The sequence below is a fragment of the Microtus oregoni genome, unplaced genomic scaffold (assembly GCF_018167655.1).
Source record: "Microtus oregoni isolate MIOR12 unplaced genomic scaffold, Mior012 000028F_ref0000031, whole genome shotgun sequence".
Taxonomy (NCBI): domain Eukaryota; kingdom Metazoa; phylum Chordata; class Mammalia; order Rodentia; family Cricetidae; genus Microtus; species Microtus oregoni.
Window position 1 is genome coordinate 16,038,609 of NW_024543087.1, and position 22,228 is coordinate 16,060,836.

Genomic DNA, 22,228 nt, shown 5'->3' on the forward strand with positions numbered 1-22,228 from the left:
ACTCCAGCCACCTTGTCTGCCCTGCAACCTCACAGTGTCCCTGAGGTGCCCTCATGATCTTCAGCTCTGGCTCTGACAGGTCTAGCCTGGCCAGGCCACTGACCAGAGATTAGACAAGTGGATGGTTAATACCGCTGACGTCAAGGCCTGGCTGGATGATCACTGGGAGTTTGGGCCCTCCCGTGGGCAGCAGCACAGTCCATGTGACCTGGGCTCATTAGGCTGCTTCAGTGGCCAGAGAAGCTAGGGGCCAGATCTAAGGAGAAAGAGGGCAGCCATGCCAGACCTGCAGAAGCAGGCTTGGCTGGGAGGCCACCAGCTCTAGGGGCCCAAGCTGGGGAAAGCTAGATAGGAGGGTTGCCCATGGGTCGCTTCCATATTTCTAGGTTCTATAATGTGACATTCAATTCTGCTTGTGTCCAAAGAGTAGCCTCCTGGGCACCAAACATTGAACCAGTGTCAAATAAGAGTCTCCTCTCCCGGAAGCCCTTGGAGTCCCCAACACATCCGCTTAACAAGTATCCCAGCCCTGCCCATAGCCTGGACGTTACTGGCGCAGATCCTGTCATGTACCAGTCTCTCCCTGGAGTTTTCTTTCTCTTTGCGCCCTGGCATGTCCCTTCCCTCCCCTGGGCTGAGTCTGGCCCACAGGCTGCTCCTCCACCAGGCTCTCATTTGTTCGTGCACTGATTCTGGCAGGCACTTCTCATCTGGATGCCCTATGGAGAGTATGTGTAGATTCTGAGGCTGGGCCTGGCGGGCGGGAGGGGGCAAGGGGTGAGAGGTGCTGATTGGGTGGCCACTGCAAACTCTGGAACAGCTGCTTCTTTGTCAGTTTGGGCTATCAGAGGTGATCACCTTTGGGTTCTAAAGGACAAACCAAAAGTTGCCAAGGAGATAGGACTGTGAGGATTTCAAGCTCAGGGGAAACGCAAGGGCAGAAGCATGGACACATGAAATCTGACATTTCTAGGAACAGTAGGGCCATGTGTGGTCAGACACGCTATGTGGGGAGGAATGGCTGACCAGAAGTTGGTTGATGTGGAGGAGAAAGGGAGGAGCCTGCAAGTGTTCAGGCAAACCGTGGACCCAAGGACGAGGTTAGTGATGAAGACAGGGCACGGCTGTTGGAAAGGGTCTTGAGGAACCATGTAGGGTGGGATATGGTGAGAGAGGCTTCCCCACTGGAGGATGGCCAGACAAGGGCTGAGAAGAGCAAGGGGCTAACATGGGCTTGGAAGGAGAGTTTGTAAGATCCTAGGACCCTAAGATCCATCCCATACCTCAGGCAGTCTTTTAGGCCTGTGTTTGAAATGTGGAGGTCAGGTCAGGGAACGGAGGCAAGGGCTAGCCTGATGCCACAGATGAAGCTCTCCCACTCTTGGAAGTTACCCCGATATGGCGGTTACACGGATGGGCATTTCCTCAGACCTCTGGGGGAAGGTGCCTGGCAGTCATCAGCATGTCCTATCCATCCTATCCTGGCTCTGCAGCTAAGGCAGGCTGGGCTGGGAGATTCCACAGGTGGTGAGAAAGGCCTCAGAACTCTATTTACCCTGGCAGGGGTCCAGGCCCAGGAATGACAAACAGGCACCCTTCCCCCAGCTTAGCCATGATTGGCCTTACCCAAGGACCCCTCATTTCACTAGCCTCCAATCCTGCCACAGCAGCCCAGCCCAGCCGGTTTCTGCTCCTGTTCAGTTTGGACCCAGGACCCCAATCCTCATATGCTGAGAACCTAAAGCCTGGTCTGGATCCTCAGGAACTGCTCTGGTGCCATTACCCCTTGACAAATATCTCCCGTGTGAGTATCCAAGGTGGTTCTGGCTCATGCCATTTTGTTCTCCCCCTTCCCTCTGGAGGGCTGGGATTGTCAGCATGTGCTGCCCTCTCTAGCTTCTCCTGCTGTTTGGGAGGGTGGGAGTCTAGTGGCTATTTATGACATGGTAAGGTTGGGTCTGGAAGTTATATCAACATCAGCTAAGGATGAAAAGCTGTCCTGTCATCTAGCTACCAGAAATGTAGGCTTCACTTTCAGGAAGCTATCACCATCCCAGGGCTGTTTTGCTTAGTCTCCCAGCTCACTGGCCTTCACAGCCAGCGTCTAGTCCTAAATTCATAGCTTACGGCTTTCTCTTCACCCACCTCTCCCTGGCCAGAGGGAAACTGAGGCACGCTTGGGCTTGGCTGTGGTGGTGCTATGAGTCAGCAAGAAGAGAATCCAGGCCTGCTAGATTTGAGGAGTCCTGACTCCCAGCCTGGGGCAGAAAGGGGGTGAGACCTGGTCTCTGAAGGTCTCCACAGCATCAGGAAGGAGAGATGACATCAGGAGGTAGATATGACCGAGAAGTCCAGCTTGGAAAGGAACAAACAGCAGAAGCCATGGCATTAATCGGATCAGAGCCAGTGGCTGAGAAGCAAGGGGCACAGCTGTTCCACCCTCCCCATCCTGAAAGCCAACACCCCTCCCCAGCTCCCTACCACACCACTTTCCTCACCAGAGCTCTAGGTGGGAAGCAGGAAGAGATGGCCCTGATAGCCAGTCAAGAATGAGTGCTCCCGAAAGTCCCTTCCTCAAAGTCCTGCCCCCACTTCTGATGGGCAGGCTGACAGCAGTCGCTTAATCTTAGAAACGGAATAGAGGGCATAGACATGCAAGGCCAGAAAAGAAATACCGCAATCTTGCCTTGCCGCCCTCACGTCGCAGCTCTCCCAGCCCACCTCTGCTTCAGCCTCAAGGATACCGACTCTCTGGGGTGAAGAAAAAACTGGTTCAGACAGCCCCTCTCCCTGCTCCATCCACCACTGACAAGCAAAGACGACCGGGCAAGGTTGAAAAGGCGTCAAGTCTGAAAGTCGTCCTTTTAAAGCCCCTCACTGAACTTAAATCTTACGGTGTTCCCACTGCTTTCGGCTGAAGATCCCATGAGGTTTATAAAGTTATTGGCAGAGTCTTTCAGGGGTTCAGGGCACCTACAATTCTCACAAAGATCTCTGCTTTGACCTGAACCATCGCCCCGATTCTTCAGGGCTCAAGCGACCCCTCCCCATCCAGGCTCTCCCACCTATAGGCTCCGAGGGCACCGAGGGCACCGACTGCCCCTTTGAGGCAAGCCGGCCAGGCCCCCGCTCCTCCCCGGACCAGCCCCTCCTCCCTCGGGCCGCCGGGGATTGGCGGGCCGGGGGCGGGCCAGGGGCGGGGCCGGCCACCCTTCATTCCCTGCGGCTGCCGTTGCTGCTGCAGCCCATCGCTCAGCCTGGAGTGGAGCGGACCTCACTCTTCGGGGCGGAGCGCCGAACGTGCCCACCACGAGGCCAGGTACTGCCGGGGTTAAAGAGCCACCAGCCCAGGAACGCTGTGTGGGTCGAGCCATTATACCTTCTCCGGTCCCTAGTGGGCTTGGGCAGCTCTCTCGTACCGTGAGACCTGGGCAGGCGTCCCAGTTTTCCAAGAGTCAGAGCCCTGCGCGCTCCAGGGCACAGGTCTGCGAGACTGCCGGTAGGCACCCCAGCTCCAAGCTTGCGCCAGGGTGCTGGGAGGGGCACCTCCTCTACTCCCTTTTCTTGGCAGGGCCAAGCTGGACAGCAAGGGGACAGCAGCCCCGGGTTTAAGTCCACAGGACACCTAGTTTGAGGCTCAGGAGACAGTGGACCGACTTCCTGAGTCAGGACCCACCGGCACCAGCTAGAGAGTGGCGGGGAGCAGACGCTGGAGCACTGCCCCGACGGGCGCTTGAGAGGCAGATCCGCCGGCTGGCACGCGGGCAGTCCGGGTATATTTATTCCGGCCTCGCTGGGCAGAGTCTGAGGGCAAATCGGGCGGGACGCCTGGGGACCCGCGGGATCCATGTTAGCCCCAGAACCAGTGTCACTTGCAGTGGGGCCAGTGGGCACCGCCTGCTCTGGCTTCCTTTGGCTCTTTGGCCTGAGGGCGGGGCACAATGGGCGTTCCTCTCCACCTGTGGACCTGGCTGGCCCGAGTGTGAGAACTAGCCAGGGGCCCAAGACTCAGTTTTCAGGAGCCCGCCCCTGCTGGGTGGTCCCCTTTCATTGGCTACAGTGAATGCAACGGTTTGTTTACACTAGAGAAGGGGGCCAAGGGTGGGGCATGTGAGAATCTGCACCTCCCTATCCCACTCCCCTGACCCCGAGACCTGAATCCAGGTCTGCCTTCTGCACAATGCTAAGGAGACCTACATCAAAGGTTCTTGCTCCCTAAGGAGTACCACGGAGGACACCTCCATGTGCTTTCTTCCTTTAGCCCTCCAGTCCTGTTCTTACCTTTAGTACTTCATCCACTTCCCGCCATTATATCGTCCATAGAAGAAATGCCTGGCACATAGTCTGTGATGGGGACTTATTTTTGGAAGGGAAGCCAGTCCCTTGGTGCACTCATTGCATGTCAGGGGGTGGGGATATAAAACTAGATAAACCCAAGGATTGTTCTGTTTGGAAGTAGGGAACTTCTGCACAGCTGTGAAAACCCTTCGTGGGAAGCCCCAAGGTGGTAGGATCCCGAGTGCATGAGGCCGTGCCTGATATATTTTGGAGAGGCTGGGATGACTGAAACCAGGAATGACAATTTCTGACTTCTTGGGTTTGAGTAGGGGACTGTGTCTCCAGGAAGGATGAGACCGTGTCTCAGAGCTTTTTCCTGCCTGAATCCATGAAACCTGTCTTCTCACTGCCCTCTCAAGCCATCCTGCTGAGTGCCGATTCTTGTCTCAAGCTTGCTGTCCACCACAGTCCAAGGCTCCAGATAGCCAGCTGAAAGGAGCTGGTTATTCCTGTAGCTGTGTCACTGGCCTGGAGAGTGGCCTTAGAGTCCCACACAAATGGAGAAACAGGCTCAATAAAAGCGGGTAGATCATGAACTCTAGACTGGACCCGGAAAAGATATGAAGTTAATGCAGCAAGCCCTGGAAGTCTGGGCTGGGTGTGAGTCGAGGGCAAAGCATGTCTGCAAGGCAGTGCCTGCTAGGGAGATGCAGTTTTGGCTTCTGTGTGCACAGAAGGCTGGAGTGTGATGTAGGCTATGCTGTAGCAAGAAGGGGCCCTGAGGGAAGAGTTCTATTTTAGACATCGCCAGGGACCAGGCGCCCCAGAGTAGGTAAAATGGACTGAGAACCTTCAGAGGGCTTTGAACCCATTCCCTTCATTCAGTGATGTTGATTAAGCACCTACTATGTCCCTTGCTCACAGTGTGGTGCCTGGAAGGGTACTGAAGAGGCAGGCCTTTGACTCTGGATGGGAAGACAGATACAGGACGGTAGGGTGGGAACTCTAAAGGATCAGGCAGCACTTCTGGGGGCCAAAGGGAAGGACCAGCTGCTGGGGCAGGAGGGGCTTTCCTGCCAGCAGCCTAGAGTTGCTTGGTTTTGGATTTCCGCTCTGCGGGCCACGTCCTGTACACAGCCCCTCAGCCAGCACGTCTGCACCTGTGTGCGGCCACTGACAATAGGGGTCACCCCAGCTGGCCATCACTTCTGTTTGTCTTTTCCATTATTCAGGTAAATAAGTCTCAGGAACCAGCCTTGAGGTCTCCAAGTTTTCTAGTAGAACCTGGCCTTATGACCCTCCTGGGCTTGGCTCCACTGGATAACATTGTATCCCATTGGGATAGAGTCTGAATTCACGGAGAGCTGAAGATGCAGTGGAGGCCTTGTGGAGTCCCTCTTAAGTTCCACCTGGACACCCTATGGTACCTGATGTGCTGAGACACCTGCCTCCTCCTCCACTCACGGCCATTTGGGCTCCTTCCAGGGCTCTCTGTCTTTATTTTTTTTTAATATTTATTTATTTATTTATTATGTATACAATATTCTGTCTGTGTGTATGCCTAAAGGCCAGAACAGGGCACCAGACCTCGTTACAGATGGTTGTGAGCCACCATGTGGTTGCTGGGAATTGAACTCAGGACCTTTGGAAGAGCAGGCAATGCTCTTAACCACTGAGCCATCTCTCCAGCCCTGTCTTTATGTTTTTTAAGACAGAGTTGTAGCCAGGCAGTGGTGGCGCGTGCCTTTAATCTCAACATTTGGGAGGCAGAGGCAGGCAGGTCTCTGAGTTTTTCAAAGCCAGCCTAGTCTACAAGAGCTAGTTCCAGGATAGACAGGCTTTAAAGCTACAGAGAAAACCTATCTTGAAAAACAAAACAACAACAACAAAAAAGACAGAGTCGTACTACATAGCTGTGCCTGGTCTGGAACTCTGGAACTTACTGTATAGACCAGGCTCGCCTCTAATTCATACAGATCCTTCTATCTCTGCCTCCCAAGTGCTGGGCCTTAAGGTTTTTGCCACCACACGTGGGGCTCTGGCTGTCTCCTGCCACCATCTTTCGCTACCTCTACCTTCGAATGGTCATCTTTGTTTCTGACCTCCCTCATTGTCTTTTTCTCCTTGCCTGAATATCAAATCATCTACTTTGTATGGTATTTGTTTCTCTCTGTTTTCTTTTGTCTGTGCCCCTGAATATCCAACCAAGTTTCTCTATCTCCCTGGGCCCCTGTCTGTCTGTCTGGTTGTCTGTCTAGATCAGTATGCATGGTGCGTGTTTGAAATGTGAAATGTGTGTGTTTTCCCTTGCACTCTCTCCCCTCTCTCCCTCCCTCTACCTCAATCCTCCTGACCTAATGTCTCCCCTTCTCCAAGCTGACCTTGCTTTAGCCCCCCATCAGGGTCTACAATGAGTCCCAAACTGCCCCAGGCCTGTGTTCCAGTTTTCCTTGGGGCCAGGAGTCCGGCTGTCCAAATATTTGGCCACCTCCAGGGGATTCCGGGTCGGCAGGGAGGAAGATGGGCTGGCTGGCGCAGGGTCTCCCCTGCCTCTGGGGGGCCACAGTCACGTGATGTCCTGTCCTCTGCCTCAGCAGGACCTCTGGCCGCACGTCCCTCTGAACAAGCTGGCAATGGAGCTGGAGGAGGGACTGCTGCTGGCTCTGGCCAGCTTGGGCCAGGAGGTTCTGGACGCAGTTTCTTTTAGAATCAGCCTGAGCAGACAGGGTCCAAGTCGAGGTCAAGGTGGCTCGTAAGCATCTGCTGGTTGTCTAGGAAACGTACCCTGTCACAGGAAAGTCTACCTTCCGGCCCCAGCTGGGCTTCTCAGATCTTCCTAGGTACTTCCGGATAGCCAGAATACCAAGACACAGGCTACAGATCCCTGGGCCAAGGGGCAGAGCCTGAGTCTTTGGGGTGGCTAGCTTATCAATGCGCCAGGCCACCAAAGAGTGGCTTTGCCCAGTCCTGTTCATGCACCTCCTCAGGTCATCTCTGCCAGCCACACACTGGCCACAGGCTGCCCTCTCCTGTTCTGCTGTGTGGTGATGATGGGATAGTGGGAGGTACAGGACTGGAGTCTTCTACCACCAATGTGAAGCTGTGGCCTGGGGGAGGGGCCAGGGGTGACTGACAGTTTTGATAGGCTCCTACTGGCCCTGTACCTCAGTCTCTTAGGGCAGCAGCTTCTCCCAGCAGTCTCTGGGGCTGTGTGTTAGGGACTTAAAGTTCAAACATGCCGGCTGTGCACTGATTCCCCAGTCATGTACGCTTTGTCCCAGGATGGAGTCCTTTTCTCTGAAATCAGGAGAAGCAGGCCAGCAGAGAGGTCGCTATCTAGAGGTACTCTGTCATAATGGCTAAACTAGGAAAAGCTTTCCCCACCTGGGGCCCCCCGTGATAGGCACAAGGTCACAAGGCTACCCAGGTCCAAGAAACCTGGGCTATAAAAATAAACTTCACATGACACCCACCCCGCATCGAAACATATGGCTACAGGACTGGGAGAAGTGCAGTCCACCGTGCAGCCAGCCTACCCTGCAAGCCCACGTATGTTCCTGAGAATGGAGGTTAGCAGGACCTAGGGACTGTGCTGTAGGATAGAAAGCTGTGGTTCCCATAGTGGCTGATGCAAGCAGCCAACCCATCCTGGCCTGGATTCCTAGGCCTACAAGTCTTTAATTAGCCAAAGTCAACACCTGCCGAGGTGTGCCTGATGAATTCTCGCTCTGTGAAGCCCGCGTGGGCAGGCGTTACTTGATGCACCATCCTGATGATGCTGTAGCCCCTCCCCATCTCCCCACGGAACAAACAAGCCTCAGAGCAATGGCCTGGGACAGCCATCAGTTCACCGTCCAGGCCCATACGGCACTCATGACCAAGGCCGTCCTGATGACCTGCCCAAGGACTCGGTGCTCTCTCTACCCTAAGACTTGACTATTCTTTGGACACCGATGGCCCGCTCGTGAAGGCGAAGCCTCCTAGAGCTCCCTCATTCTATGGCCAGCTTTGGCCTCGCCTCACAGGACCCCTAGGTATCAGAGGACCGTGAGGTCCCGGGCGAGAGTGCTCTGTTCATGTCGCACTGTGAGGCTGATCCAGTCTAGGGCATGGTCTGGGCCTTCGCCTCTGCTGGACTGGCTCCGATGCCAGCTCTTCTTAATCAGGCTCCTCTCCTGAGTACCCTGACTTCCTGACACATAGGAGGGCAGGAGAGAGCGAAGGAGGGTATGGGCTGGAGGAGGTGAGCTAGCAGCCTTGGGAGATGTCTGAGGTCTCCTTCATAGCGTCAAAACTAGTCTCCACTCTGGGGCTCTAGTCCTGAAACTGCCTTCACTGAGTAAAGATGCTCACTTAGCCTCTAAGGCTCTGGAAGGTTTGTCAGTAGCCATGAAATTTTCATTCTACCCTCACCTCCTGCTGATACTACACCTCAGAGCCTATGTCCACGCTGTGCCCTCTGCCCAAGGCTCTCTTCCTTGCTTCATGCCTTGGAGCTTCTGTTGGAAATTTAGACCTGGCTACACCACCTCCTCCAGGAAACCTCCCTTGATAACTTCCTCCCCCTAACTTTTTTAGACCCAGAAGAATGTGTTTCACATTCAGTTGTAGTAGGAAATTTAGAGCGGTGGCTGGGAGGAGGGGTAATGGGACATAGAAGAGTATCGTCACCTCTACTAGACTGGAGATCACTTAAGGACAAAGATTCTACATCCTTCCTGGGATCTCGGGGCAGCCTGAGACCTAGTAATGACTGGTTATGAATAATAGCCACCAGGCCCCAAAGACTTTAGCCCCACTGAAAGGGGACAGGGAGCCTAGAGCTCACCTTAGGCACCTCCCATAGCCATTCCATGGACTTAGTCTCCCTGGAGGCCGTGCCAGGCTGCTTGGTACCCTGATGCCATAACAGAACGAAGCCCTGCACACACCAGCCCAGGCAAGCTTGGGGGCCTCTGTCATTACAGCAGAGAGGTTGCTTGGCCTAGACTGCTGACACAGCATACTCCAAGGGCTTGTCCCAGCTTGCCCAGGGTGGGGACCGAGCAAGGGCAACCTACTGAGTGCCAGGGGGTACTCTGGAGGGATTTCGGAGACCAGGCAGTGCAACCTTCCACCTAGGTGAGATTCTGGGAGGGGTGTTGATGGCAGGGCTCATCAGAGGGGCAGTGTGAGGGCAGCCTATGGAGTGATGGGTGACGGAGGGGAAGAGTCCACGAACTGAAGCCCATACTCTCAGGGTTCTCCGTGGGTGAGCTGGGAGGACGAGGAGTTCAAAACTGGCAACCAGGGAGACAGAGGTAGGTAATGGTGCCAGGTGTGGAGTCCCTAGGGCTGAGGTATTCGAGCTCTGAGCTCTGGACCAGAACAGTGGGTGAGATACTCCGGTGGGCGTAGTGAGACAGGTGTCTACAGAGTGTGGGGGCCTAAGGCCTGAGCCTAGCTCCCTGGAGCATCAAAATCAATCCTGAGTGTTTTCTTGTGCTTCTTGTAGCTTCCCATCTCAAAGCCGACCTGAGATCCTTAGGGGCTGGAGTAGGGACAGGAGTCAGTGCTGGGTTTGGGATGCCCTATTATGCCTCAGGCCCAGGCTCTGGCTATCCTGCTTGGCACAGACACCCCTTTCTGGTCTCCACTCTGGTTCAGCCCCCCCCCCCCCCCCCACTGACTACTCTGGCCCTTAGGATGTCCTGAAAAGGCCTGGGTTCACTTTGCCCAGACATCTTCTGGACACAGTAGGTAACCCCTGGCCCCAGAGATGGGAGAGGGGCCAGTGAGTTGTTGTCTGGGCTGTGCTCAGTGGGAAGTGAGGAAGCTGGATCTTCTGCAGTCCAGCTGAGCCAGGCCCAGAGAGAGAAGGGGCACCCAGCAATGACCTGGGCTCCTCTTCAGCCAGCCAAGCCCTGAGCTCCTGGCCCAGGGAAACGAGGGTTCTGCTTAGAGGGTGGCTTGAATGGCAGGCCCTGGATCAGGGGCTCCCTGGCAAGAGAGGCAATGCTAGAAGGAAAGTGTGGTCCTGAGGCCAGGCCTGTGAGGAGCATGAAGACCAAGTGGCCCAGAGAACTGTGCCCTAGGACATCCATTTCCTGGAAGGGCCCCTGAGGGCTTTTCACCACAACCAGGCTGGACAGGCCCAGGTGTCCAGCCCCAGCACCGCCTCAGGCCTCCTGGCTCTGGAGGGGGCATCTTCTGCGCCTGCTGTCCACAGCGCCAGCTCTCAGCCCACAGAGGGCCCTTTGTTCTGACTGCCAACAGAGCCCGCCGGGCATCTGGGAACAGGGCCCACAGCCCTCACCCTCTCCCAAGGCCTCCAACCATCGGGCAGTGCCATTCTAGGTTGGCCAGGAGGCCCCTGGCACACAGGACCAGTTCAGGAAACTGTGTCCCAGGGCTACTGTGAGGAAGGGGATTCACTCCAAGACGCACATGCAGAGAGGGGTCAGGACCTAGCACTTAGCATTCAGGGTTTCTGGTGCCACTCAGCTATGGACTCAGATCACCCAAATGGTCCAAGCTTCGCAGGTAGAGAAACTGAGGCCCTAACAGCTTGCTTGGACTGGTCTACATAGGGGACTTGTACTTAAGAGTTGTCCCATCAGGGTGTCCTAGGAGCTCAGGTGTCCAAGTTCTACTCCATACCCCAAAGGCAGAGCCCAAGGAAGAGATGGGTCCCAGTGATCCTCCATGCGCCTGGCTGTCCTAAGTGACCCTCTCAGAGATGTACTATGGCCACTGACTTCATGCGGGAAACCAGACCATGATCCCAAAGATAACCGGAGGGGCTGACTGTTCTACAGACGTCTGACTGTGTTGGTGTGTGAGCGAAGCTCCCAGGGAGTCTCTGAGCCATGGAGATACCCCGACAAACAGAGATGGTGGAACTGGTGCCCAATGGCAAGCACTTGGAGGGGCTTCTACCGGTGGGAGTGTCTGCAACAGACACACAGAGGTAAATAGAAGAGGGACCTGGTGGTAGCTCAGGGAAGGGAAGCACTGGGCAGAGGCACAGGACACAGGGATGGAGCTGAGTCACTTGTGCTGGTCTCCTGCAGGGCCGAAGACCCCCAACATTGTGCAGAAGGCAAGGGCTTCCTTGAGAAAAGCTCCAGCATGACGCCACACTTCACCGACGTGAGCTGGGCAACCTGAGGGACTTGAGGGACTGGGGGGAAGTTGGGCATGGTGATGAGGTGCTCTGGGGAGGCAATGGGAGACTGAGGGACAACGAGGGAGGATGCTACAATGCCCCATTATTCCCCATCCCACTCTGGTACCTGCAGTTCGAGGGGAAGACATCGTTTGGGATGTCCGTGTTCAATCTCAGCAATGCCATCATGGGCAGTGGCATCCTGGGTCTCGCCTACGCCATGGCCAATACTGGCATCATCCTTTTCCTGTGAGTGCCTCTGCAAACGGCCTTGAACAGCTGCCAACCATGACCTCCCAGGACCTTCCAGTTCGCTATCCAGTGGGTGGGCACTTCTTACTCTGCACCAGTCCACGGCTACAAAAACATCCCCAGCCAGACAAATATACCTCACTGCTCCTCAAACCCACAAGGCCAGCTCGACAGGCCTGAGTCTGTTCTGCTACGTTTACACATGATGGCTGAACCCTTGTGGCCAGGCCTTGTGTGGCCACACGTGTCCTTGATTTGGTGGCCCTGCCCTGAAGCCTGAATGGAAAACATGTTTGTCCCAACGACTCCAGAAAGAAAGGGGCTCGGAGCACAGGCACAGGGCACTCTTGACCCAGAGGGCCCCCACCTGGGTCATGTTGCACCCTGGGTCAAAGACAGTAGTGTTCATATCTCTGGAGTCTCCTGATTTGCACCCGCTCCTCAGACATTTATGTCATGGACAGACTCCTCGCAGCTTCCTTGAGCTCATCACTCCCTGCCAGCCAACCTCCAGGGGCCTCTTTCCTTCATGTTCTCCAGGTTCCTTCTGACAGCTGTTGCCCTGCTATCTAGCTACTCCATCCACCTGCTCCTCAAGTCTTCAGGGATTGTGGGTGAGCCTTGAGCAGGCCTGCGGGGAGAGGGGGGCGAGGCTAAGGTGAACCGGGGCAAGCTCCCCTGGCTATCCTGACACGGGTTTCTATAGGCATCCGCGCCTATGAGCAGCTGGGCTACCGTGCCTTTGGGACCCCAGGGAAGCTGGCAGCAGCTCTGGCCATCACGCTACAGAACATTGGAGGTGAGGCTGGTAGTGGGGGCAGTGGGGTGCAGGATAAGCTGGCTGGTTCAGCCGACCTCAGCAACTGTCCCCTGCCTTCTCCCCCAGCCATGTCCAGCTACCTGTACATCATCAAGTCTGAGTTGCCTCTTGTCATACAGACCTTCCTGAATCTGGAGAAGCCAACCTCGTGAGCCTGGGGAAGGAGGATGGGAAGCAATGGGTGCCCAGCCAGCCTGCTAGACAGGACAGAAGTGTGGCTGTGGAGAGCAGAGGACTGCAAATAGAGCCACATTCGTTTCCTGTCTGTGTGCGGAACATCCAGGGAAAGCCCCCAGAGGGGACTTTTAGACCTAGAAAGCTAGGGTCCATGTGACCCAGGACCCTGCTCATGAGCAGAAGGGCCTCAGGCTTAGCTCTAAGCACCTGCTATTCCTGACCATGGGGTCACCCCCACCCCCGCCGCCACTACCAAGAGATTAAGCCCAGGGCATGTGTGGGGGTGCCTACGACTTAGCCAGCACCGGCTGGGCATCAGCCTTGCTTTGTGTTTGAGAGGAAGGGAGGAGAGGCTAACTCTGCTCCTGACCACCCAGTGCCTGTAAGCAAAGGGGCCACATGACTGAGAAAATGCTGAGAGAAAGAATTAGGATTCTGCACCTAGGGTCCCAGGGACCTTTCCCAAGGAATCTAGAAGGATGGATGGTCCTGGGCCTTCTACCCTTATCTGTGCCCCACGTTTATTTCCAGGACAGAGGAGGGCCTGAATAATACAAGATGAAGGTGCCCAAGAAAGACCACAAGGGCCACAGTTATTGGCAAGTCCCTGAGACTCCCAAGAAAAACAGACCCTTCCTGAGCCTTCCTTTCATCCTGACACCTGCATCAGGATGGGCCCAGGCCTATGTGCACTTAGGAAACACTGCCAGCACCTGCAGTCAGGAGGGGACCCACATGAGCTGTGTCCCCGGCCAGCTCACACTCAGGAGTGTGAGATGAGCGCCACCCCCTTTCCCAGATCAAGCTCAGGGAGACTTAGAGTTATAGTTAAATGTTGGTCAATGGACACAAGGTGGCATTACTGGTGCCCTAACAGGGAGACACAGGGGACCCCACCCCAGGTTGAGGAGGTTCTGACTGTGGTCCCCACTCTTCTCCCTTCAGGGCATGGTACATGGATGGCAACTACCTTGTGATCCTGGTGTCTGTCACCATCATTCTGCCCCTAGCACTAATGCGGCAGCTGGGTAAGTCACCAGGGTCGGCCTGGAGGGTCGTGAGGGGACACGCAAGGGAGGCCTGAGTCTCACAGTCCTCTCCTCGGCAGGTTACCTGGGCTACTCCAGTGGCTTCTCTCTCAGCTGCATGGTGTTCTTCTTGATCGCAGTGAGCCACCTTCCATGTTGGTCAGGAGAGAGCAGAGGCCCAAGGGAGTCCTCTGACGGCAGGGCGGGGGTGGAAGGTGGGAAGACCTCCTGGGAAGCCAGAGTGAAAAGGCAGCTCTTCTAAGCTTGAACATGGCTTCACAGTGACTTTGCCAGCAGCTTAGCCTGACACTGATACTCTCACCCATCCTCATCCCAGGTCATCTACAAGAAGTTCCAAGTTCCCTGCTCATTGGCACACGACTTGGCCAATGCCACAGGCAACTTCAGCCACACGGTGGTACTGGAGGAGAAGGCACAGCAACAGGGAGAGCCCGAGGCTGCAGCCTTCTGTACCCCAAACTACTTCACACTCAACTCACAGGTTCCAACAGGCCAAGCCAGGCCAGGGAAGTGGGGAGAGGGCCTGGGGAGACGGCTGCCTTGACATAGTTCTGTGTGTCTCCAGACAGCATATACCATCCCCATCATGGCCTTCGCCTTCGTCTGCCACCCTGAGGTGCTGCCTATATATACAGAACTCAAGGAGTAGGTGTCTGTGGCTGGGAGGGATGGTGGCTGCCTTGACAGTCTGCAGAGAATGATGTGCTATTAGATATGTGTCTAGAGGGCGAGGGGATAAGACCTGTGCCACCAGACCAAAGATATTCGTGTTCCATAAGAGTGGGAATTAGGAGCTGGGTAGTGGTGGTGCACACCCTTGATCCCAGCACTCAGGGAGGCAGAGGCAGGTGGATCCCTGTAAGTTCGAGGACAGGCTGGTCTACAATGGGAGTTCCAGGATAGCCAGAGCTATTACACAGAGAAACCCTGTCTCAAAAAAACAAAAACAGAGCCGGGCGGTGGTGGCGCACGCCTTTAATCCCAGCACTTGTCAGGCAGAGGCAGGCAGATCTCTATAAATTTGTGGCCAGCCTGGTCTACAAGAGCTAGTTCCAGGACAGGCTCCAAAAGCTACAGAGAAACCCTGTCTCGAAAAAAAAAAAAACAGCCGGGCGGTGGTGGCGCACGCCTTTAATCCCAGCACTTGGGAGGCAGAGGCAGGCGGATCTCTGTGAGTTCGAGACCAGCCTGGTCTACAAGAGCTAGTTCCAGGACAGGCTCCAAAACCACAGAGAAACCCTGTCTCGAAAAAAACAAAAAAAAAAGAAAAAGAAAAAAAGAAAAAAAAACAAAAGACTAGAAATTAGGGGCAAGAAGGAGGCTTTCTCACTGCTGAGTAGAGGAATGTGGTGCCAGAGGGACCCTTGAGTGTCACCACGCCCCCTCTCTTACTGTCTGCAGCCCCTCCAAGAAGAAGATGCAGCACATTTCCAACCTGTCCATTGCTGTCATGTATGTCATGTACTTCCTGGCTGCCCTCTTCGGCTACCTCACCTTCTATGGTATGGCTGGATCAGCACGGGTGGATCAGAGGCCAGGCTGGGAGGCAAGGGCTGGTCAGTGGCCATAGTGTCCTGATTACTATAGGCACTCACTAGATGTGTGATGCCTGACTGTGTCCTGCAGCTGTGGAGGTGAGTCTGAGTGCCACTCCCCACAGTGTCAGGGTCCACCGCCCCCTGGCCTGCTGACCACCCTCCCTGCCTGCCACAGACGGGGTGGAGTCGGAGCTGCTACACACCTACAGCAAGGTGGACCCATTTGATGCGCTGATCTTATGTGTGCGCGTGGCCGTGCTGATAGCAGTCACACTTACGGTTCCAATCGTTCTGTTCCCGGTGAGCCAGCAGACAGGTTACGGGGCCAGCGGAAGGGAGGGTCTACTGGGGGCCACTGGACTGACGGCGCTTTCCACCTGCCCAGGTACGACGCGCCATCCAGCAGATGCTGTTTCAGAACCAGGAGTTCAGCTGGTTGCGGCATGTGCTCATCGCCACTGGCCTGCTTACTTGCATCAACCTGCTGGTTATCTTCGCCCCCAACATCCTGGGCATCTTTGGGATCATTGGTGAGTCTGGCCTTGCTGTATGAATGGGATAGTGTCCCAGAGACTCTGGTCTCTATACATCCAGCAGACCCCCTCAGCACATACCCTACATTTAAGTGATAGTTGGCCGCCGTGTACATGGTCTAGGCTCCAACTTGAACTCTTGTCCTTAAAACTATTGCAGTCCATTCTTAAGGCTCAAAACCACTGAGTAGGTCCTCTTCACTAGATGACAGGACAGTCTCTAGAACCAAGTCTTCACGAAGGACCTCCCTGGATTGGGGATGGTAGTTATCTTAGCTGGAAAGGATGAAACACGAGAATGACTTGAGCCCAGGTGTTCAAGACCAGCCCAGGCAGCAAAGCGAGATGCTCTAGCAACAGCAAAAGGTCTCAGAAAATTGTACCCCCATTTTACATATCGGGGGACCAAAGTCCAGAGTGACTGAAGGAACAGAAGAGCTGCAGTTGGGGAGCCCAGGGTCTCGATCCAGCTACAGGACTATCAGACTCCAAGCTTGAGTCTCTGTCCTCTGTCCCAGCCCAGCTGAGGTTCCAGGCTGGAAAATTAGACAATTCCGAAGCATCTTTGGGATGACCCAAGTCTGACCCCTTGACCCTCCTCTTCAGTCCGCCTCACTGGTCTGGGCGCTGAGACTTGTGACTATCTGAAAACACTCTTGCTTCCAAAGTTTCAAATCTGCATCAAGCTGAAACCAACAGACAGAAATGCGTTCTTGAAGTGATGGAAAAGTCTTGAGGACCATTGTGCCTGTCGAGTCAGCTCTGTGCCACTATAACAGAGCCCATGAGGCCGTTATAACCCTATAAAGGCTCACCTATACAGGGCTGGTGAGATGGCCGTGAGTGAGGGCGCCTGCCACCAAGCAATGACAGCTTGAGTTTGGAGCCCGGGACTCACACGTGGAAGAAGAGAACCGAGTCCTCTAGGTTGCCCTCTGACCTCCACACGTACAGTGACACACACGCCCTTACACATGTACACACAGAAAAAACAATAAATGGAAAAATTTAGATAAAATAAAAAGAGAGGAAAGGTTCAGGGGCTGAGGACATAGCTTAGCAGCTTAGTGCTTAGTGGAGTGTTTGCCTGGCTATGCGTGCATGATGCCGTCCCTGGGTTAGAGCCCAGCAGCGCATTGTGTGTGGCACAGCCTGTATTCCCAGCATTGAGAAGGTGGAGGCAGGAAAACCAGGAGCACAAGATCATTCTTTTTTTTTTTTTCCTTTCCTTCTCCCCCACCCCCCTCCGAGAGAGAGAGAGAGAGAGAGAGAGAGAGAGAGAGAGAGAGAAAGAGAAAGAGAGAGAGTTTCTCTGTGTAGTTTTGAAGCCTGTCCTGGAACTTGCGCTGTAGACCAGGCTGGCCTCAAACTCACAGAGATCTACCTGCCTCTGGTTCCTGAGTACTGGCATTAAAGGCAAGCGCCACTACTGCCTGGCTCAGGGTCTTTTTTTTTTTTTTTTTTTTTTTTTTGTTTTTGTTTTTTCGAGACAGGGTTTCTCTGTGGCTTTGGAGCCTATCCTGGAACTAGCTCTGTAGACCAGGCTGGTCTCGAACTCACAGAGATCCGCCTGCCTCTGCCTCCCGAGTGCTGGGATTAAAGGCGTGTGCCACCATCGCCCGGCCCCCCAGGGTCATTCTTGACTATATAGATTGAGGCTATCCTGGGATAGCCTTGTGCCCATATAAACAAAAAGGCTTATTGGGCTCATACTTTTACAGGTTCCAGTCGTGATTGACTGGTGCCAGTTGACTTGAGGGCTGTAGTGGGATAATCCATCATGACAGAAGTGTGTGGCAGAACAAAACTGCTTACCCCACGGCCAAGAACTAAAAGGGAAAGAGGAGCAGACCAAAGCCTCACAGTCCCCCAAAGGGGCTCATGCCAACACCTAAGGACCTCCCTCAAGGCTTCACCTCCTTTGCGCTTCCAAACAACACCAACCTGACAGCCCCAACTTGAACCTCCTAGAGACCCCACCACCAAACACTCAGGCCTTCTAAGGGCATTCGAGATTCGAATTATAACAAACTGTGTTAGGAACCCAGGATCCTTAAGGCTTTGTTCTGTAATAAGTTTCTCTTCTTCGTTGTTCGCTTCGTTCACTGACATTTTCCTGACCCACCAACACCATCGGCCTTGCAGCCTGGTGAATGAGAAGGCAGGAGAAGGCTGGTGGACTCTCCTGGAATCAGTCAGGGCTCTCCCCACCACAGAGTGCAGCTGATCTCACGGGGAGTCCACCTCAGACCTGTGAGCCAGCTGTTGCTCAGCTCTGCTCTTTGCAGGGGCCACATCTGCTCCGTGCCTCATCTTCATCTTTCCTGCCATCTTCTACTTCCGAATCATGCCCACTGAGAAGGAGCCTGCAAGATCTACCCCTAAAATCCTGGTAGGAGGGGCCTGGAAGCCGGTGGGCTGGGGCGGGGCTGAGGGAATGTCCGTATCTCAGTTCTTTCATTCATCTCTGACACTCAACAGGCCCTCTGTTTTGCTGCGGTTGGCTTCTTGCTGATGACCATGAGTTTGAGTTTCATCATCACTGACTGGGTCTCTGGGACCAGCCATCACGGAGGAAACCATTAGGAGGACTCCCATCTTGTTCTGTGTATTCATCCTAGTGCCCCTGCCTTCCCTCTCCAGCCCCTGCTCCCAGCCAGGGGCTCAGTAAGGGGAGAAAGACAGGGGAGAGAGACACTGTAAATACTATGGCATTTGGCTCCACCCATATCCTCTCCCGTTGGAAGGTTTTTTGTTGAAGAGCCAGGACCAAGGCCCTTGGACCACCCCCTGCTGGGCTCCAGGGCTGCAGGGGCTTCCTGAGCTCGGAACAGGGTGGGGCTGCTGCCTCAGATCCCACCAAAACCCTCCACCCTCCTCCCCCTTCCACAGCTGTGTACACTGAGACCCAGCAGCCACCTCCTGAGCCACACAGAGCCAGAACCCAAGCCTTCAGGCATCCCCCAGCCCTGCTGGGAAGCTACAGTCTGCACCCAGAGGGCTCATCGCCCCCCTCCCCCGCCCAGCCCGCCCCACCTGCTGATCTCCCAGCCCCTTTTCCAACAACTGGGCCCAAAATCTAGGATACTCTTGTTCTCTTCTTGCATCTCCTTCTTAGAGGGAGACCCTATCCTACCCCATATCTGGGGTCTGCAGGTTTTGCTGAGGATGGGGTTTGTATGCACCCTCACCAGTCCTGGGGAGGCTGGGACTCCCACACCTCAAGCCGGGGCCATGACTTACATTCCAGTGCTGGGAGAAGAGAGGCTGGGCCCCAGTATCCTGCCCTTGGGAGTCAAAACCCAGAAGCCAGACTGGCACGGAGCTGGGGAGACTGGCCTTTTATAAATATTATACATAAGACCGATTGTGTTTTATATTCTTGGTCTCCATATCTTCGGGGTTCCGGAAAATAGGGTAGAGGCTAATAAGGTATGGACGGCACTGGGGTTCTCCTGTCTGCTTGCATACATGAGTGGGGACTGAGCAAGACCCCCCACCCCCACCCCACCTCCTGCCTCTCCGACCAACCAGTGGCATGTTCAGACCCAGCTCTGGGCCCAGGCCAAGTTCAGCACAGACCTGCTTTCTCACGGGGTGAGGTGGGGAGGAATTAATGAGGCCCTAGGAAATGGGACAGAGAGAAGCCTGCGGAAGGAGGCAACGTGAGGTGCATCCCCAGCAGCTCCACAGAGGGTCTGAGCTGGGGGCAACTGAGCCTTGCACAAGCCTCAGGAAAGGGCTCTGCCATCCTCCCTCTCCTAGGCTGTTTGTCAACCCCGTGTTAGTGCCTGGAAGCTGGATCCTTCCCTTTGCAGGACTGTTCTTTTTATTGATAATAAGCACCTCTATGAATAAAGGTAGGTTAGTGAGTCTCAGGGGAGTTGGGGTAGTCCTGAGTGACTAAGGGAGGGTGAAGTTCAAGGCAAGGCAGGGACTTCAAGGAGCCAGGGCAGCCCCAGGTATCCAGGCCCAAGTGGGACTGGGAAGCTGCCCACTGCAACTTTCAGCTACTGGCCTGAATCAGCTACAGCCCAGAGAGAAGGAAGTGCCCAGGCCTTGGCACTAAACCCTCATTAGGAAAGACCCTGCACCAGGCTAGGCCACCAGCAAAAGGACAGCCAGTTTGAACTTGAAAAGCAACTGCCAGCTTGGGAAAGACCTGAAGAAAGAACTTCTTCAAGCTGGTGGCTGCTTGGCCCATAGCTGTGCCAGCTAGCAGAGGGGGCTTCCTGAGTCCCATGGGTCCTGGGTACCTGACTTCAGCCAGGAGCCCCGTGGCCACAAGAAACATCTGGACACTGACCTCGCGGTAGATGCAACCTAAGGTACAGGAGGGACTGTCCCCCGGGGTTCACCAGTCTCTTCTCTGTTAGGTGGGACACCAGTCTTGTCTAGAATGCTGGCTCGTGGACAGTGAGGGATAATCAAGGGCAGAGTCTATCCCATGGGCAGATCTTAGAGCCTTTTACATTCTCTATTCAAAGAAGGATGCAGGACAGCACAGAAATGGGACAGCAGCCAAAGCTGCAGGCTTCTCTGTCCAGATGTGACAACAGTAGCCCCCATACAGAGCCAGGGTGTGGAGGGGACCCTCACTGCAGAGCTCTTCTCTGCATGTTCAGCCTGACCATGGGTGGCAGGCTCCAGTAGGAACAGGACAAGTGATGTAGGCACTGTAGATTCAAGAACCATGTACCCACGTGCCTGTGAAGGGAGTATTCCCACACTGGCTGCCAGTCCAGGGCCACGAGGATCCAGCCTTCACAAGGACGGGTCCACAGCTCTTTGAACATGATTGAGGATTAGTATATGTTTTGAATAGCTTCCTAAGTCTTTTCCTTCTTTATGCTTTTGAGGAAAACTATGTTCTAGACTTGGAAGCGCAGGGTACAGTGCTCGTCTAGGAAGTGTGAGGCCAAGTGCAACTCATGGTAACACACACACATGCACACACTCAGAGGCATTGGGGAAAATTTGTTTTATTTGAAATATTGCTGTAGGAGCACCCCAAAAGTCTAGCACACTCTTTCTTTTTCCTGGTGAGGGAATGGAAGATAAGACCTCACCATGTAGCTCATGCTAGACTCAAACTTCCAATTGTTCTCAGAGGTGGGATTCCAGGGGTGTGCCACCATACCCAACTCTCATTGCCGTTCATTGCTTTCTAATGACTGCTCATCATAGAAAAATAAGATAATGTACTTAGCACTGGCTAGACCAGGAAGACTCCAAGTCTAAGGCCAGCCCAGGCTACATAGTGAGTCCAAAAAGGAGCTGGAGAAATAGCTCAGTGATTAAGAGCACTGGGGGCCAGGCGGTGGTGGCGCACGCCTTTAATCCCAGCACTTGGGAGGCAGAGGCAGGCGGATCTCTGTGAGTTCGAGACCAGCCTGGTCTACAAGAGCTAGTTCCAGGACAGGCTCCAAAACCACAGAGAAACCCTGTCTCGAAAAACCAAAAAATAAAAAATAAAAAAATAAGAGCACTAGCTGCTCTTCCAGAGGTCCTGAGTTCAATTCCTAGCACCCGCATGGTGGCTCACAACCATCTGTAATGAGATCTGGTGTTCTCTTCTGGCCTGCAGACAGAACACTGTATATAGAATAAATAAATGAATCTTTTAAAAAAGAGACAGAGAGCCAGGCAGTGGTGGTACATGCCTTTAATCCCAATACTCGGGAGGCAGAGGCAGGCGGATCTCTGTGAGTTCGAGACCAGCCTGGTCTACAAGAGCTAGTTCCAGGACAGGCTCCAAAACCACAGAGAAACCCTGTCTCGAGAAACCAAAAAATAAAAAATAAAAAAATAAGAGCACTAGCTGCTCTTCCAGAGGTCCTGAGTTCAATTCCTAGCACCCGCATGGTGGCTCACAACCATCTGTAATGAGATCTGGTGTTCTCTTCTGGCCTGCAGACAGAACACTGTATATAGAATAAATAAATGAATCTTTTAAAAAAGAGACAGAGAGCCAGGCAGTGGTGGTACATGCCTTTAATCCCAATACTCGGGAGGCAGAGGCAGGCAGATCTCTGTGAGTTGGAGGCCAGTATGGTCTACAAGAGCTAGTTCCAGGACAGGCCCCCAAATTACAGAGAAACCCTGTCTTGAAAAAACAAAAAGAAAAAGAGAGAGAGAAGGACCAAAAAGATAATATGACCAGGAAAATATATTGGTCCCTCACTGCCTAGCAGCTGACCTTGCCCACATCTCTGCACCAAGTGTACAATCTTCTTTCATACAAAAAATAAGTCGTCCATTTTTTGTTTTGTTTTGTTATTTTGGTGTTGGATATTAAACCCAGGGTCCAGTCCTATTTCCAGGTAGGGTAGTGGGGATCAGACCCATGGATTCACACATATTAGGCACAGGCTCATCTCTCAAGATATATCGAAGCCATCCCAAAAATATTTATGGAAACTTTTCACAAACAT

The 22,228-nt window shown here is 54.1% G+C and overlaps 1 protein-coding gene across 2 annotated transcripts; it reads left to right on the forward strand.

The window, feature by feature from the left end:
• Nucleotides 1-1,671: 1,671 nt before the first annotated feature.
• Nucleotides 1,672-19,151, forward strand: Slc38a3 (solute carrier family 38 member 3). 2 transcript variants are annotated; one of them, XM_041677169.1, is made up of 16 exons: nt 1,672-1,804; nt 11,076-11,227; nt 11,331-11,409; nt 11,559-11,674; nt 12,218-12,291; nt 12,384-12,476; nt 12,564-12,645; nt 13,620-13,702; nt 13,783-13,841; nt 14,040-14,204; nt 14,289-14,368; nt 15,125-15,225; nt 15,437-15,561; nt 15,647-15,791; nt 18,083-18,186; nt 18,276-19,151. In XM_041677169.1, exons 2-16 carry the CDS (start codon nt 11,127-11,129, stop codon nt 18,378-18,380), a joined length of 1,512 nt encoding a protein of 503 aa, XP_041533103.1. In that variant the 5' UTR covers nt 1,672-1,804; nt 11,076-11,126; the 3' UTR covers nt 18,381-19,151. The 2 variants fall into 2 exon arrangements, with proteins under 2 accessions (XP_041533103.1, XP_041533101.1); XM_041677167.1 differs by lacking the exon at nt 1,672-1,804 and adding an exon at nt 3,239-3,319.
• The last annotated feature ends 3,077 nt before the right edge of the window (nt 19,152-22,228 follow it).